Source organism: Ovis aries, chromosome 1 (assembly GCF_016772045.2).
Source record: "Ovis aries strain OAR_USU_Benz2616 breed Rambouillet chromosome 1, ARS-UI_Ramb_v3.0, whole genome shotgun sequence".
Classification (NCBI taxonomy): Eukaryota; Metazoa; Chordata; class Mammalia; order Artiodactyla; family Bovidae; genus Ovis; species Ovis aries.
The window spans coordinates 113,832,166-113,848,090 of NC_056054.1; the positions used below are offsets into that span (position 1 = coordinate 113,832,166).

General features: G+C 43.9%; 1 protein-coding gene across 2 annotated transcripts in view; it reads left to right on the forward strand.

Moving 5' to 3' along the window:
- The window catches only part of C1H1orf226 (chromosome 1 C1orf226 homolog), a 359,016-nt gene that overhangs the window by 289,584 nt on the left and 53,507 nt on the right, over positions 1 to 15,925 (forward strand). For both annotated transcript variants that reach the window (XM_012185108.5, XM_004002706.6), the window contains exon 5: positions 3,677 to 3,785. In XM_012185108.5, the coding sequence (XP_012040498.1) occupies positions 3,677 to 3,785 (109 nt within the window). The remainder of the gene's footprint in view (positions 1 to 3,676; positions 3,786 to 15,925) is intronic.

Consider the following 15,925-nt stretch of genomic DNA (forward strand, 5'->3'; position numbering starts at 1 on the left):
AAAAGACCTTTGCTCCTTGGAAGAAAAACTATGGTAAAACTAGATAGCATATTAAAAAGCAGAGATTTTACTTTGCCAACAAAGGTCCATATTGTCAAAGCTGTGGTTTTTCCAGTAGTCATGTATGGATGTGAGAGTTGGACAAAAAAAAAAAGCTGAGCACCGAAGAACTGATGTCTTCAAACTGTGTTGCTGGAGAAGAATGTTGAGAATCTCTGCACTGCAAGGAGATCGAACCAGTCCATCATAAAGGAAATCAACCCTGAATATTCATTGGAAGAACTGATGATGAAGCTGAAGCTCCAATACTTTGGCCACCTGGTGGAAAGCACCAACTCATTAGGAAAAGAACCCTTATGCTGGGAAAGATTGAACACAGGAGGAGAAGGGGATGACAGAGGATGATATTGTTGGATGGCATCACCAACTCAATGGAAATGAATTTGAGCAAACTCTGGGCGATGGTGAAGGACAGGGAAGCCTGGTGTGCTGTAGTCCATGGGGCTGCAAAGAGTTGGCTATGACTGAATGAGTGAGCAACAACCATGTCCCAACCACAACACACATACACATATACACACTCATGCTCGCACAATCACAGTTCTTAAAACCAAAGTATGAAGAAATAAGGGTTCTTTTTTTTGAAGGTTCATAACTTTTATTATTTTTTTAATTTTTACTTTTACTTTATTTTACTTTACTGTATTGGTTTTGCCATACATTGACATGAATCAGCCACAGGTGTACCTGAGTTCCCAATCTTGAACCCCCCTCCCACCTCCCACCCCATATCATCTCTCTGGATCTTCCCGTGCACCAGCCCCAACCTTCCTGTATCGAACATAGACTGGCAGTTCGTTTCTTACATGATAGTATACATGTTTCAATGCTGTTCTCCCAAATCATCCCACCCTTTCCCTCTCCCTCAGAGTCCGAAAGTCCATTCTATACATTTATGTCTCTTTTGCTGTTTCGCATACAGGGTTATCATTACCATCTTTCTAAATTCCATATATATGCATTAGTATACTGTATTGGTATTTTTCGTTCTGGCTTACTTCACTCTGTATAATCCGTTCCAGTTTCATCCACCTCATTAGAACCGATTCAAATGTATTCTTTTTAATGGCTGAGTAATACTCCATTGTGGTTCTTGGAGTATATTTTGTAGATTTAGAAATTTGGACCTGAGCCCTTAATTTGTTGATCTATTAATTTGTGGGTGAATGAGGTCACATGGAAAAACTGCCTGCTTCTTGATTGTATTGGTAGATATTTTTCCAAGCTCTTAACTATTTGGCCTTTTAGTTAGCTAGAGGTTCCAGGCTTTTAATAACTTGCACATTGAGTTTCTGATCTCAGATATAACAGAGCTGTCTCCAGTTCAAAGAGTTTGGCTTCATTCATGCCCAGGCTGTCATCGTGTTTGCCGAAAACGTGCTTTGTCTACAAAGGTGAAGGGCATCCTAGCTTGCTGCCCCCCTGAGCGCCTTCCAGGTCTCTGAGTCTTGCTGGCGCGTGCATCTGCCTTCACGTCTGCTCCGTCCATTTTAATTCTGGTTCTCAGTCCTTAGGTTCTTCTACATGTGCTCAGCCATCTCCGACTCAGTACAACCCTGTGAACTGCAGCCTGCCAAGCTCCCCTGTCCATGGGATTCTCCAGGCAGGAATACTAGAGCAGGTTGCCATTTCCATTGGGGTGTTATGTAATAATAAATGAAAAACTCAGAAATCAGAGGAGCTTTAGATGTGATGCATCTGAACTAACAGGACCTGTCTTCTAGGGGGGGGGGAATGAATAGCCAAGCAGAGTACATTATGAGTGCTGATTAATGACAGGAAGGATGCCTGCCTCCCCTCCTAAGCAGATGTTAGGAACCTTTTGTGCCAGTCACTGTGCTGGCACTAGAGTACCAAGATGTGGTCTTTGGTTCCTTCAAGAAGCTTCAGTGTAAACATCATCATGTGAGATACGTGCTATGGTAAAGGTGAGCCCAGGGGTGTCAGCAGCTCAGATTTGCAGGCAATGTGGGCAGGGAAGCCTTCTCTGAAGCAAGTCTTCAAGGATGCCAGAGGTGTCACCACGGATGCAGGGGCAGGCAGATGTATGCAGCTAGTCCTGAAGAGCTATGTAGGTCAGGCCTCTGGAGAGGGATGAAAGCAGAAATGCAGATACTCCATGCTGAGGAGTTTGGGCTTTATCCTGAGGGCAGTAGGAAGCCTTTGAATGGTTTTTAAAAGGAAATACCAGGATGTTGTCTGTGTTATTAAAATGCTGTTTTTTTTAGCAGGATAGACAGTGGGTTGGCAGTAGGTGAAGTAGGAAGCAGAGAGACCTTAGGTGAGTTGCAAGACGCCAGATGAATAATAAGGACCTGTGGACTAAGGCAGTACTGTGAGATTGAAGAAAAACACATTCCAGAGATGTGTCAGGAGATGGACTGCAGAGAACCTGGTCATGATGACAGATAGGGGAGAGCAAAGGAAGAAGGAGTCGAGGGTGTTGCCCAGGTCTCTGGCTTGAGTGGACATTGCACCCTTTAGCAAGAGGGGGCTCGGCTACTCGCCACAGCTAGAGAAAATCACGTGCAGCAACAGAGAGCCTGTGTACCACAACAGAGACCCAGCACAGACAAGAAATAAGTAGAAAATAGTTTTAAAAAGGAGAATATGAGGGGGGAAGTAAAGCTGAGAAATTCTTTAGTTTGCATGTAACAAATCTTCTGTGTAAGAGTAAAAAGATAAAGCTACATTTTGAGCCATGACATTAATATTTAAAAACTGATTCGGGTATAAAAGCAAAAAGATTTTGTAATCGTGTTACTGTAAGTGCATTTTTAAAAGACTTAAGAAAATTTGCTGTGTTAGACTTATGGTTACAGTCTATGCTTAACCATTTGGAAAAATGCAATTGACTGCATAAAAACTTCGTATTTATAGTTGTTAAAAGAGTTTGTAAATATTTGAATGGTTTTGCATTAAGGATTAAGCAAACATTAAATAACATACAAATAATTTCTTCATGGCACTCATTTTCTATTTGTTTGTTGATATCTCCTGCCTATGAGCTCCCTGAATTCGGGGGCTTTTTTCTGTCCTGTTACTTGTACCTCTGGCGGCTGGGACAGTGCCTGACCCCCAGTGTGCACTCTGGGGGATTGGCTGACTAATGGAGTGAATACATGGACGCCTCGGCCTGATGGAGAGGGATGGAAAGTGGATTAGCTGTCACCAAGGGACCTAGATAATGAAACAGTGTCTTAGTCTCTCCATAGGTGGTTGGCATTGCTGGTTCCCTAAGTCTTCTCATTTGGAGGTATTAGGAAACCTCCCCACATTTCCCTGGATTAGAAGCAGACTTACTGCTCTGATGAGGATGGAAATGATTTTTTCCTGTAACCTACAAGTTACCAGGAAAGATGTACTGCCCAGTGCTAGCGTGGGGTCCACGTCCTGCCCATGTCCACCCTCCAGCCTCTGGAGGTCACTCACAGGAACGTCAGTGTTTGTACAGCTTGCGGAAAGTGCCTCCTGCATTGTGGTTTTCATCGGAAGGAGGCCTGCTCTAAGCACTGATTAGAGCTCTGTCTGCGGGGGGTCCTTATACAGAGGTTTCCTTGTTGGAGATTTGAACCTGAGCCATTTTCAGTGCATTTTTCTGTTGTTCTCCCTATAGGATCTTCTACGTCTCTCATGATTCCCAAGACTTGAAGATCTTCAGCTATATCGCTCGAGATGGTGCCAGCAATATCTTCAGGTGTAACGTCTTTAAATCCAAGAAGAAGGTAAAGGGGCTGTCATTGGTCATCTCTTCCTCTGATGGAAGCAGAGTGTTCCCAACATTGACCTGCCTCCTTGCTGATGAAGAGGCAAGATTTGGAGGTGGCTATTTGAATGCAAGATATAGGGCACCTCTCTCACTCATCAGCCATTGCTTGTACATAATGAAATTCTCTTTCAGTTTCATTTGAACTTGGTACTTAGTTGTATGCAAACGACTAGAGAGATCGCAGCCACTGGAAAAGTGCTTTGGAACACAGCAGGCAGACAGCACCAGGAGTGATGCTTATGGTGTGTGGTAGGAAAGAAGGCTGCCACTCACCGAAGTCACCCTTCATCATAATTCTGTATTCTGATCAGTGACCTCCAAATATGACATGGTGGGATCTAGTTAGACTTTGTGATGTTGGTTGTCCTGGATGGTTATTTTGGTACAGTAACCTTGATGCTTGAGTAAATGCAACCTTTGCAGTTCTGTAGAGACAGGGTTCCTCTCTATCATGCCTCTAGGAGTCTAGTGCACAAAACTGGGGTTAGGAAACATGAGCTGTAACCCCTCTTCTCTCCTGGACCCCTGAATTATGTTATGAGGGTCAGTATCCCCCTTCGATCTCAGCTTCCCTCTTTATAAAATAAGGAGGGGCATCAAAACAAGCATTTCCTAAAATGTACCCTGTAAAACATTTACCATCCAAAACATTTAATATGTTAACATTTAACATATTAAAACTATTTAATTTAAATGTGCTAGAAAGTCCTAAGTTAGAGAAATCCCTTTAGCTTTAACCTAGCATTTCTCAAACTGAATTGGCCATGAAATCATATTTTTTTCCATGTATATGTGTTAATGTCCTGGGAATTACTTTTCTGTAGAAGAGAATTGGAAAGTAATATTTGTGTCTGTAAGGTCCCTGACAGGTAAAGGTGGAATGGTAAGATTCTTACCACTCTAGACACAAACCAGTGACCCTGACTTTCTATGAGGACTACTTCTGAATTCTCTCCTGCTTGTCCCTTCTTCGATGCCATGTGACATCTTAATGCATCTTATGTCCTAAGACAAATAGATTGGTGGGTACTGTGCCAAGTGGGGATAATAAGAATAAAACATGACAGGGTCAAGATTTACTGTAATATTATGTATGTCCCATCTCCCACCCTGGCTTCACAAAGAGAATTATACTTTGCTGATTCAGCCTCTTCCTCTAAGGAGATGTGTGCCCTTACCCACCTATTCTCAGGCTTTTCAATGCAAATCATGGAATTGAAGGGAACGAGCCAGAACTGGAAAAGTAGAAGGAAAAAAGGGCAGGTTACCAGATTTCACTTTTAGGTGATAGTACAGTTGAGAGGGGGGAAAAATGAAAGTAGGATATGAAAGAACTGATAGAGGAGGAAGTGTGGCAGCAAGGGGGACCCCTTCCAGGGCCCGAAACTGGGCTCTTGTCTAACTCTTAGAAATGAATTGTCTGAGGAGACACACGTGCTGACAAAGCAAGAGATTTTATTGGGAAAGGACACCCGGGCAGAAAGCAGTAGAGTAAGGGAACCCAGGAGAACAGCTCTGCCACAGTGGCTTGCAGTCTGGGGTTTTATGGTGATGGATTAGTTTCCGGGTTGTCCTTAGCCAATCATTCTGACTCAGAGTCCTTCCTGGTGGTACACGCCTTATTCAGCCAAGATGGATGCCAGAGAGAAGGATTCTGGGAGGTGGTCGGACATGTGGTGTCTCCTTTTGGCCTTTCCTGAACTCTTCTGGTTGGTGGAGGCTTATTAGTTCCGTGTTCCTTAGCAGAACCTCCTGTCGTAAAACAACTCATGCAAATGGTTACTATGGTGCCTGGCCAGGGTGGGCCGTTTCAATCAGTGTGCTTCCCCTAACAGAAGGAGAAGGACAGAAAGAAAGCCAGAGGGACTGGAGATGAGAATTGAGGGGTTGGGAGAGGGAAAAGCACTTGTGTGGTTTTGAGGTGTAGTGGAGCTCGGAAGGAAGGAAGGGAAATGCACAGTGTTCCTGAGACTTAGAAACTGGACCGTCTGCAGGGCTCCTCAACAGGAACAAAGACTAGGATTCCCTGTCATTCATTTTGAGTGCTCCACTCTATATTAAGTTTTGTCCAGAGACCGGACTGTGTGAATCTGGGACTTTATTAAAGTTACAAATACCATATTTTAATTTACAGAGTGCTTTAATGTTTAATCTTACAAAAAATCCACGTGAAGAAGTTAAGATGGTAATCTCCATGGGATAAGTAAATTGAAAGATTAAATGACTTGCCCAAGGTCCCATGAATAAGCACTGACTGGCTAGACTCAGGGAGACATGTAGAATGAAAGGATTTTGAGCAGGAACTCTAGGTAAAGGAGATCGTTATGTTTGCTTTGCCATCTGATCTGGTACAGCAGCGCAAACACAGTGGGATCGTCCAGCCCTTCTGCCAAAACCTGAGTCTAAGAACAATGCCCACTGGAACTTTGATCTTGAAGAGAAGCACAGAATGAAGTTCTTATTACCCAGGGAGAAAGGAGCAGTCATCGGGCCCCCCTCAACACCAGTTTTGTCCATGTCTCAGAGCTAATGCTTACCTCTGGCTCTTGTATTTTCTCTGTCCCTTTTGCCCTCACCTACTGAGACTCTTAACTCTTCTGAGCTGGTTCTCAGGCCCTTTGTTGGCCTGTAGCCACATGGCTGAAGGAATTGTTTATAGACAGCCTGGGCTGTGAGCCCCATTGCTGCTGAACTATAGGTGGAAGGGCTGGTTTCCACGCCAGGAAAGAAAAGTGAATTAATTGTTCCGCAAAGGAAACAGAGTTGGGGAGGAGTGGGACCACGTCTGCAAGGTTTTGCAAGCTTACCCTGGTTAGTCTCCAGATCTGGTAATTTCCTTTCTTATAAAGCATTTGTGATTTGGAGAGATAATAGTTAGCTTGGGAAGGAGTTTTAATTGGCGAATGGTAGGAATACTTAAGAGGTGAGGGGGAAAGTACTAAATACCCTGAGTAAGTCTGTCTAGTAGGGTTGTTTCTGGTTGTTGTGGGTCAGTCGGGAGGTCTCTTGACTGTAGCTCAGCAGTAAAGAATGAACTCCTGCAATGCAGAAGTGACAGGAGACGTGGGTTCAATCCCTGCATTGGGCAGATCCCTTGGAGAGGAACCCACTCCAGTGTTCTTGCCTGGAAAGTTCCATGGACAGAGGAGCGTGACAGACTACAGTCCATGGGATTGCAAAGAGTCAGACGTGACTAAAGCAACTGAGCACACGGGGAGGTCTCTTGACTGGAAACCAGTGGACCTGGGTGTTCTCCAGGGCCTTTATGTTGATCATAGTGTAGAGAAACCTTCTATGAGCTCCTTGCTATGTTAATGCTTGGTTATTGCTCTTCACATCATGTCATGTCCCCAGTGTGTCCTCATGGCATTTCCCATGACAGGCTTCTCATGTGGGTGAGCCTTACCTTATAGTTCACCATGGGAAACGTGATTGTCTCTCCCATAGTTAGCAACATGGGTAGGATTCTCAGATTGCCTGGCAGATGACCTCCCTGCACCTGGCTGCCAGCACCATGGTTATTCTGTGCCTATGGATCTTCCTTTAATTACCCACGTAGCCAATGTGGTTCTCGTCTTTGGAACTTTAATCTTAAGCTGATTTTTTTCAGTTGGGCCTTCGTCAAAAGTAAGGTAGCAGAATATCGTAGGAAGATAATATACTATCAGCCATTCATCTATTACTCTATATTATCCATCCTTATATTATTAAGTCAAATAATATCCAGTCAGTTTGGGTTACTTGCTATGTGCTCCTGACTGTTCTAGACTCTTCATTTAAATTATCTTACTTTGTTCCTTCAGCAGCCCTGTAAGCTGTAGGTCCTATGATATGCTTAGTTTTATGGATGAGAAAATAGAAGCTTAAGGGATGTAACTCATCATAAGTGGTGCAGAGGCTTCCCTCGTGGTTCAGTGGTTGGAACTCTGAATTCCAGCTGCACGGGGCTCAGGTTTGATCCCTGATTGGGGGACTAAGATCCCACATATAGCACACCACCGGCTCCCCCTGCAAAAAATGTGGTGGAGTTAGAACTATACCTAGAAACTCTGACACTGGAGCTTACCTCCTTCACCACCGCATTTTATTATCTTCATCAGGAAATTGCATGACTGAGGAATAACCTATTTCTCCAAGGTCTACTCATAAATGAATTTTACTGTACTTGTTACTGGGGTATGAAGAGCTCCTTAACTCTGAATGGTCCAAGTCACTTTGACACAGATTTTCCTTTTTTTCTCTTAATATCTTTGTATGGGTAATCCTGACTCCATTTTATAGTGGGAGAAAGAGAGGGCCCAGGAAAGTAAATACCACTGATCACACAGTGAGTCAGCAATGCCCCTGAGATAAGAACCTAGCTTCCTGCTTCCTAGTCTAAGCTTTGGCCGCTTGACTCTGTTACATAAAATTCATAAAATATATGTGAGCCTCTCTGCGTCTGAGTTTCTCCAGCTACCAAATAAGATGAAAGGCATCCCAGGAATGCTGATCTGTGGGTGTAGAGTGAGGTGACCTTCAGGAAACAAATTCCATGTGACTAGGAGGGATCACCAGGATTGTAATGGGGAGATCCCAGCACTGTTCAGCCCAGCGCCAGAAGCAAAGGGTTGGAAGAGGGTCTTCTCCTCGCCCGGAGTGTTAGTGACACTTCCTAGCAACACGGCTTTCCCATTTCCCTCCTTTGGGGATATAATGACAGTATTCATTTGCAAGGCCTTTTGCCTCCTGCGAAGCCTCTGTGTGTCTCTTGATCCCTCCCGTGTAGTGGAGGTCCCCCTCCTGTCACACGCTCCCAGCCGCAGGTGGATGTGGCTGTCTGCCCTGACTAGGTGTGACTGTACTTAGTGCATCAGTGTGTGAAGTGCTGGTGATTAACAAGAGCCACAGGAGTCTCCCCATCATCTTCACAGGTAGCTCCTTGAAACCGTTCTGCCTGCAATCACGGCTCAGTAGGTTTGGGTTAGGAGAAATCATCTCCTCCTGTAATACTGCCACCATCGGGTCAGGGGCCACAGCACAGAAGGTTAGCCGTCCTTAAGGGCTTGGCATGGATTTTGCACAGTGATGTCAGTCATGTGCTAAAGAATGAGTGCTTTCCTGGCCAGGTTCAAGTTAGGGAGAAGAGATAGGTCCTACATTTAGGGAAGGAGGCTCTTTTTTATATTCTAAATGTTAGTGTGAGGTTGAGTTGAGAAGTCAAAATACAGAAATCGTAAGTCTCAGAATTCATGTAGTCCAAAACTCTTTGTTTATGGAGAGGAAATCAGTACCTAGAAAAGTAAATTCACTCACATGTGGTCATCTAGGTGGTTACTGATAGTACTGAGGTTGTAACTCGGCCTTCTTTTCTCTATGCTGCTGTGGTTCATGGACTAACAGAGTATGAGGAAAAAGCCAGAAGTCCATTGGCAATTCTAAGGTCTACTATCTCCTGTCAATGTTTAAAGTGTAAACCTACTTTGAAACTAAGCTTTCTCCATAGTAGCAGTATTCTGGTGTCCAAGGCATTGCCTTGATCAAATTATATGATCAGGACCATTAAATAACCTGTTAGACAGAAACCTAACCCATTTTTCAGTTCAGAGCCTTAGTTTGTTGGGTCTTCCTCTACATACAGTTTCAGATATATTTTCTTGCTTCAGCATTGCAGACTCTATAGATTGAAATCACTTGAAAAATTTAAGCTTAAATCTTTTGCTAAGGTTCAAAAAACACATTAAAGAAACATGAACTTCGGTTCTATTTTTGCTGAGATTCTGTGGTGTTAAGGTCAAGAGAAGGGCACTGTACTTTCTTGCCGTGATAAATGAAAAGAATGATAAACCTGTGAGTTATTCTAGACTGACTTACTGGGCTGAAGTTTCTTAGAATTCAGACGCGCTTGGCAGATAAATCTCCAGCTCTCAGGAGAGACAGAGTGGCAGGGGAGGGGATGTACGCTGGGGTAGAGAGCTGGTGGACTAAGAAAGGTGCTTACTTGGAGGAAGTGGGCCCCCAGTCCTCTTTTCTTTCCCCATCATCATCATCGTATACCCCTTGCATTTTGAGCTTCTTCTAGTCACTTTGGGTTTCCCAGGTGGCGCTATTGGTAAAGAACCTGCCTGCCAATGCAGGAGACATAAGTTTGATCCCTGGGTCGGGAAGGTCCCCTGGAGAAGGAAATGGCAACCCACTCCAGTATTGTTGCCTGAACAGAGAATGGAGGAACCTGGCAGGCCATAGTCCATAGGGTCGCACAGAGTCGAACACGACTGAAGTGACTTAGTACACACTAGTCACTTTCCTTACTTATCTGATGACTCCTTTACGTATTGCCATGAATTGTGAAGTAGAGAGCACTTTTTCCAGAACAGTGAAATTCAGAACGCTGCCACAGTTATTTATTAAATCAGCTGTAGAATAAGACTAACAGTAATTACCATTCTTTACATATATGCAGCACTCAAAAGATTCTCCAGATTTACAAGGACCAACCAAAAACAAGATGGCTTAAAATGAAAACAGAAAATAAAATCATGATTGACTGTTATTTTCCTATGGGCCAGTAAAATGCAGAAATCAACCTTCTGACTTCTGTCTTTCTAAAGGTACCATTGCAGGCTCTTGTCTGCTTTTGAGTAGATAGCCCACTCTCACTGAGAATATAGTGTTGTTGATATTTTCATGATTTTTGCTGCAGTTCATCAGATATTAATGCCGACTACCAATACAGTTGGTACCCACATTAAACATACAGAAGAGACTAGCTATTTCTTGCATCTTGACTTCTGTGTTGGATTGAGGTTGGAGGGAGGAGAAAGAGGGTTTTGTCAATATGATTAAATAGATGATTTAAAGAAACATTTCTGGGTGCCACTTGGGCAAGTGCTGTAAAGTTCTAAGACAGCTTCTTACCCAGTCCTCTTCTTATGAAATTGCCTGTAATTGGCACCCCTTGTGGGCTTCAGTGCACTATCTGCAGCCTAGAAGCACTCTGAGGTTAGATATGCCCTCTTAACTTTGAAAACATCAAAGCAGCCATATCCGTTCTAATCTTGACAACTGAAAGTCCACAGATACTTTAGAGTTGCTAACACAAAACTGGCTTTTGGACGGGAAGATTTGATCCATGTGGCCAAGTACTTTCAGTGGCTTATGTAACAGTGAACTGGATTTGTACAGAAATAATACAGTATAATGATGCTTTTTTTTTTTTTTTTAACCTAGCAAATTCCAGAAAATGGTCATATCCTAGAGCTGAAATAGGCTGCCTTCCAAACATGCTGGTTATTTGTTCTGCTTCATCCCTGGCTACCTTCATGTCTCTAAAACCCCAGTGTGCTTTCCAAAGGTCATGAAGTGTGAGCACTTGCTTCCTGGTGACCTGTGCGGGCCGTTGGAAGGGGTTTTTCTTAAACCTTTTCCTTCTTGAGTTAGACCTGGTTTATAAACTGTACATCACAGCATGTGTGATTCCTGCATTACAAGGTGCAGGCAGAACTAGTGTTCTGGCTTAGAAGGCTAGAAGGTCCCGTCACCACGTGGGGTAGGCCTGGCAGACAGGCACCAGCGTGGCCATGGGAGAGCAGATGGTATCAGTGATGGGAGCTCCTGCCAGGTGTGGGCTGGGCCTCCGAGCCACCTGCAAGTAATGTTCCCCCAGCAAGGTCCTTATATAGAATCTTCTGAAAGTAGACTTTTCACTGGTGAAGGAAGAGGAGCCTAAAAGGTCAAGAGACATCTGAACTCACCTAGCAGTTGTGAGAGAAATGGGAGTAGTCATCCAGCCCCTTCTAACTGCTGGAGTGGTGAGTGGGCAGGGGCAGTCTCTTACATATATATAATCATTCTGTGAAGCAGATAGGGTAGCTTCATTGTGTATTCAAATGCAGAGAGCTCTTCATGAAACATGCTACTACTAAGTCGCTTCAGTCATGTCCAACTCTGTGTGACCCCATAGATGGCAGCCCACCAGGCTCCCCCATCCCTGGGATTCTCTAGGCAAGACTGTGTCCTTTTACTGTGAATGGAAATACAGCCTTCACATTACAGAGGAGTAAAAGATAAATCAGAACGTTATTCAGCCCTGAATGTGCCAATCCAGAACTCTTACTCAACAATTTCCTTGCAGCAGAAACCATCTCTCCAGCTCAGACCAAAGATGATTTGGCCCAGTTCTTCTCTGTTGCTATGGGGACAGAGAGATGATGACTTTAGCCCTTTTGATGCTAACTTACCTACATTAAGAGTCAATTCCCTTTATGTCTTCATGTTTCTGTTATTGATAAAGTAAGCCCAGCCTTTTCTGAACTTCTGTTTGTTTTCTGTCTTATTTCCCCTGTGGTGCAATGAATTCCATATTCAGAATAAAACATTTCTTGAGCACTTGGTATATGCCAAGCACTGTGGGAGGGGCTCTCATGTATGTTAGCCGTATATTTATTTCTCTACGAGGCAAAGGAGAGAGTATAAACATCGGTGATTCACTTTTTCAGTTGAAGTTTACAGAGGTGTTTTGTAGTGCAAATGTGAGGAAGGGAGGCTAGGAAGGAAATGGGAGGTGGGGAGTCATTTCTAACATAGGGAAATCAGGACCAGTGAACTGTAAGTCTGCATTTTCCACTTTTTCCAGGGAATCAGATGATAGAGGCGAGGGCCAATTGCTTATCATGGTAAATGTACTAAAATGTGAAAATGAGACACGGAATATTAAATATTAATATGAGTATTAAACATTAAGACCAGCTACTTCCTTACAACCATTGTGGGCTTGTAAATAGTTGGCTGAGACTGCCAACTCAGCCAATAGTTGGCTGAGTGTATGTCAGATGATGGTCCCTGATGAAGGTGAGAGAATAGGGATTTGAACCAGGGTCCAGTTTCTGCAGATGCTCAGTCCTGAGTGAATCTCATCATCTATTGTCAGCCTGATGCATGAGAAAGGCAGGTCCTCTGAAAAGTCATTTCCCACCAGCTACATCCTCTTACTTATATTGGTGTGTTTCCTTCCAAAGACACGTTTAGAAATCCTGTCCCTTCTCTGGTTTATCCCTCAGACTCAAGGACACTTGTTTGAGGACCCTCCTATTTTTAATATCATCTTAAGAGTTAGTTAAGGGATGTGTCTGTGACTTACAGATTTGGAGGAATTAGTAACATGTCCTCCTTAGGAGAACCTGAGATTTTAGAGCAACAGATGTAGTAGTAAATTTGGCACTTTCTGTATGGCAACCTACTCCAGTATTCTTGGCTGGAAAATTCCATGGACAGAGGCGTCTGGCGGGCTGTTGTTCATGGGGTCACGAAGAGTCAGACAGGACTGAGCGATTGAGCACACATCTGATTTTAAGAGGGAAACTGGGTCTCTACTCTGATAATGATACAGTTGGGAAAAGACTAACTCAGCCTTTGCAGGTACTTATGCACTATGATTTATCTGGGTTAATTTATGTAAAATAAGGAAGTAATGAAATTAAATACATAATCTCTACATATCATTTAGACTTACCATATTTTATTTCTAGACTTCCCCAAATTTGCCCTTTTCTGTCGCTTGTAAAGATACCTAAGAGAGCAAAATTTCTGAGGGTCAGAAGAAGGGAAAGGGGCAAGGCTGTGTGTAATGGACCCTGGCTGTCCTTGGTAGGCAGGTCATAGTGTCTCTAATGTTCGGTAAACTGGGAATGAGCATTGCTGTAAAAGATTAACCACAGGCAGGCAGTCTGCTCTTATTCTCTTGAAGAGAATAAGCAACAGTGGATCTAAGGCCTGGGGGGAGAACTCTTTTGAGTAGAGTAGACTCTTCTCCATTTTCACCCGAGGATTGAGCTTCCTGGCTCAGCCTCCTTATCAGAGCACAGCTTGATTGTCAAAGGAAATGGGAAGGCTGTGGGGCACTTGGTCTGGATTGGCTAGGGACTGTGCCCTCTAACTCACACTTTTTTATATATTTGAGAACTGAGAAAGATGGAGGCTTCTTGCTTAAGACCAGTGCCTGCTGCTCCTCAACTTCCAGTGCAGAAGGAGTTGTCTCTCAGATAGTACAAACCTGTGGTGGGAGAAAGGGCCTCAGCCTGACCTTTGGGAAACAGAGGGAAGTCAAGTGTGGACATGCAGGACAGAGGCTCTGACTCACCGCTGGGTGATGGGGATCCCGCAGAAGTTACTCCCTTCTTCCTGCCTCACTTGAGGTGGCCATCATCCAGACATGTCAGGATGTTCCAGGTAAGAGATAAGTTAAGAACATCCCTAGAGTTTGCATGGTGGACTAAAAGGGGTTTGAGCTCTAAGACAGTCACTTCTAGGAAGTAGTTTGGGAAACATCAGAAAGAGAAGTTGACTGAGATCTAAAGCAGGTATATGATGGTGATTGGCTAAGATACCTTTTCATGAACATGAATGCTCTAACCTCAGATGAAAAGAAGGGACATAGACGTAATGGAAGGCTTGAGAAAATAGTAAGGGTAGCTATTTGGGGACTTGACACCTAGCAGAGAATGAATTAGAGCAGCAGTTCCACACATGGGGTCTAAGGCAATTAGGGGTTCCTGGGCATAGTAATGGAGAAATATGAGCTAATTTCAATATTATGAAAAGCATGAATGAATCACACGTTAACCCTCAACAAGGCCTTACAGGCTATCAAAACACTGGAGTCTCTTTTTGTCTATAATTGAATTGGTTTGCTGATGAGAAGTTCTGCCTGACTGCTGATGTTACCTTGTTTTGTTTTGTTTTGTTTTTTTCCCCAACGTGATGGATGAACTGATGGTGTCACTAGGTAGTCACAACTGACCTGAAGTCAGATTATCCAACATGTGATTAATTAACTCAAGGTGTAGAGTGACAGCCACAGTTGAATACTCCACAGTCTGTGGTGGCAGAATGGTTGGGGATCACTTTTGTAAAAGGAGCAGTGACCTTCAGTTTCCCATCCTGAGTTCTTAAACCTTGCACAGCTCTCACTGAATTCATTCTTGGTCTTTGAAGGAAAGTGAAAGCAGAACAATTAGCAAATCATAATCAGTTGTCTACTTTGGAGACCATGCCCTGAAAATCTTGCGTGTGGCTGTTCCTCCTAGCCTGTATGGGCCCCTTAAGACTCCTTTCAGGAACAGGCTCTTGTGTCCTGTCCCCTGCTGTCCTGAAGCTCCCATAACTTTGGCCATCTGATGCAAAGAGCTGACTCAATGGAAAAGACCCTGATGCTGGGAAAAATTGAAGGCAGGAAGAGTGGGGGGTGACAGAAGATGAGATGGTTGGATGGCATCACCGACTCAATGGACATGAGTTTGCACAAACTCTGGGAGATGATGAAGGGCAGGGAAGCCTGGGGTGCGGCAGTCCATGGGGTCGCAAAGAGTCGGACACGACTGAGCAACTGAACAACAACCACCACCTGCTGTCCTAGCTAAGGAATGGAATACCAAGAGCTAGGGTTAAGCGCAATGTTGGGACAGTTAGAGGAAGAGGTTAAATAGCAAGAAAAAGAAAGTAGCAAAGGAGTGGACCCAGTGAGTGATGTCTTTAGAGCAAGGCTGGGAAGCTCAGCTCAGATATGGTTGGCTGCCAGTGATGTTCCAAGGGATCTGGACTCTGGTCCTCAGCTGGTTCTGCTGTTTAGACCATGGCTTCTCAGTCCTGTATCTTCACAGCCCGTGGTCTGCAGGAATACCAGGGAAACCTACCATTTCTAGCAGGAAAAAGAAAAATGACAGCTGAGTTACTCTTCATGTGATGAACCCATGAAACGTTTGATCATGGTTGCCAAAAGAATTCTGAACCGTATCAACCACTGTTGTCAAACTTGGGAGGTAGAATTGGGCTAAGTCCAGAATTGGAATCTTTGCTATCTGTCCATTCAGTTGACTGATTGTTTCCAAACTGTGGTGACAGTTTCTATTTTCTGGAGTAATTGAGGGAAGGGAAAATGTTTTTGCATACTTCTTTGTGAGTATGTGCACAGCCAAACAACGTTAGGTTTTTCCATCTCTTTCCCTTGCTGGCTTCATGGGTGTCTGCATGCCTTCCGCATATCCTTTCCCACCTCGGCCCTTCTTGTGTCCTTGTAGAGGGTCTCCACAGCCTTCATTCTCGTCTTTCCTTTATCCTTCC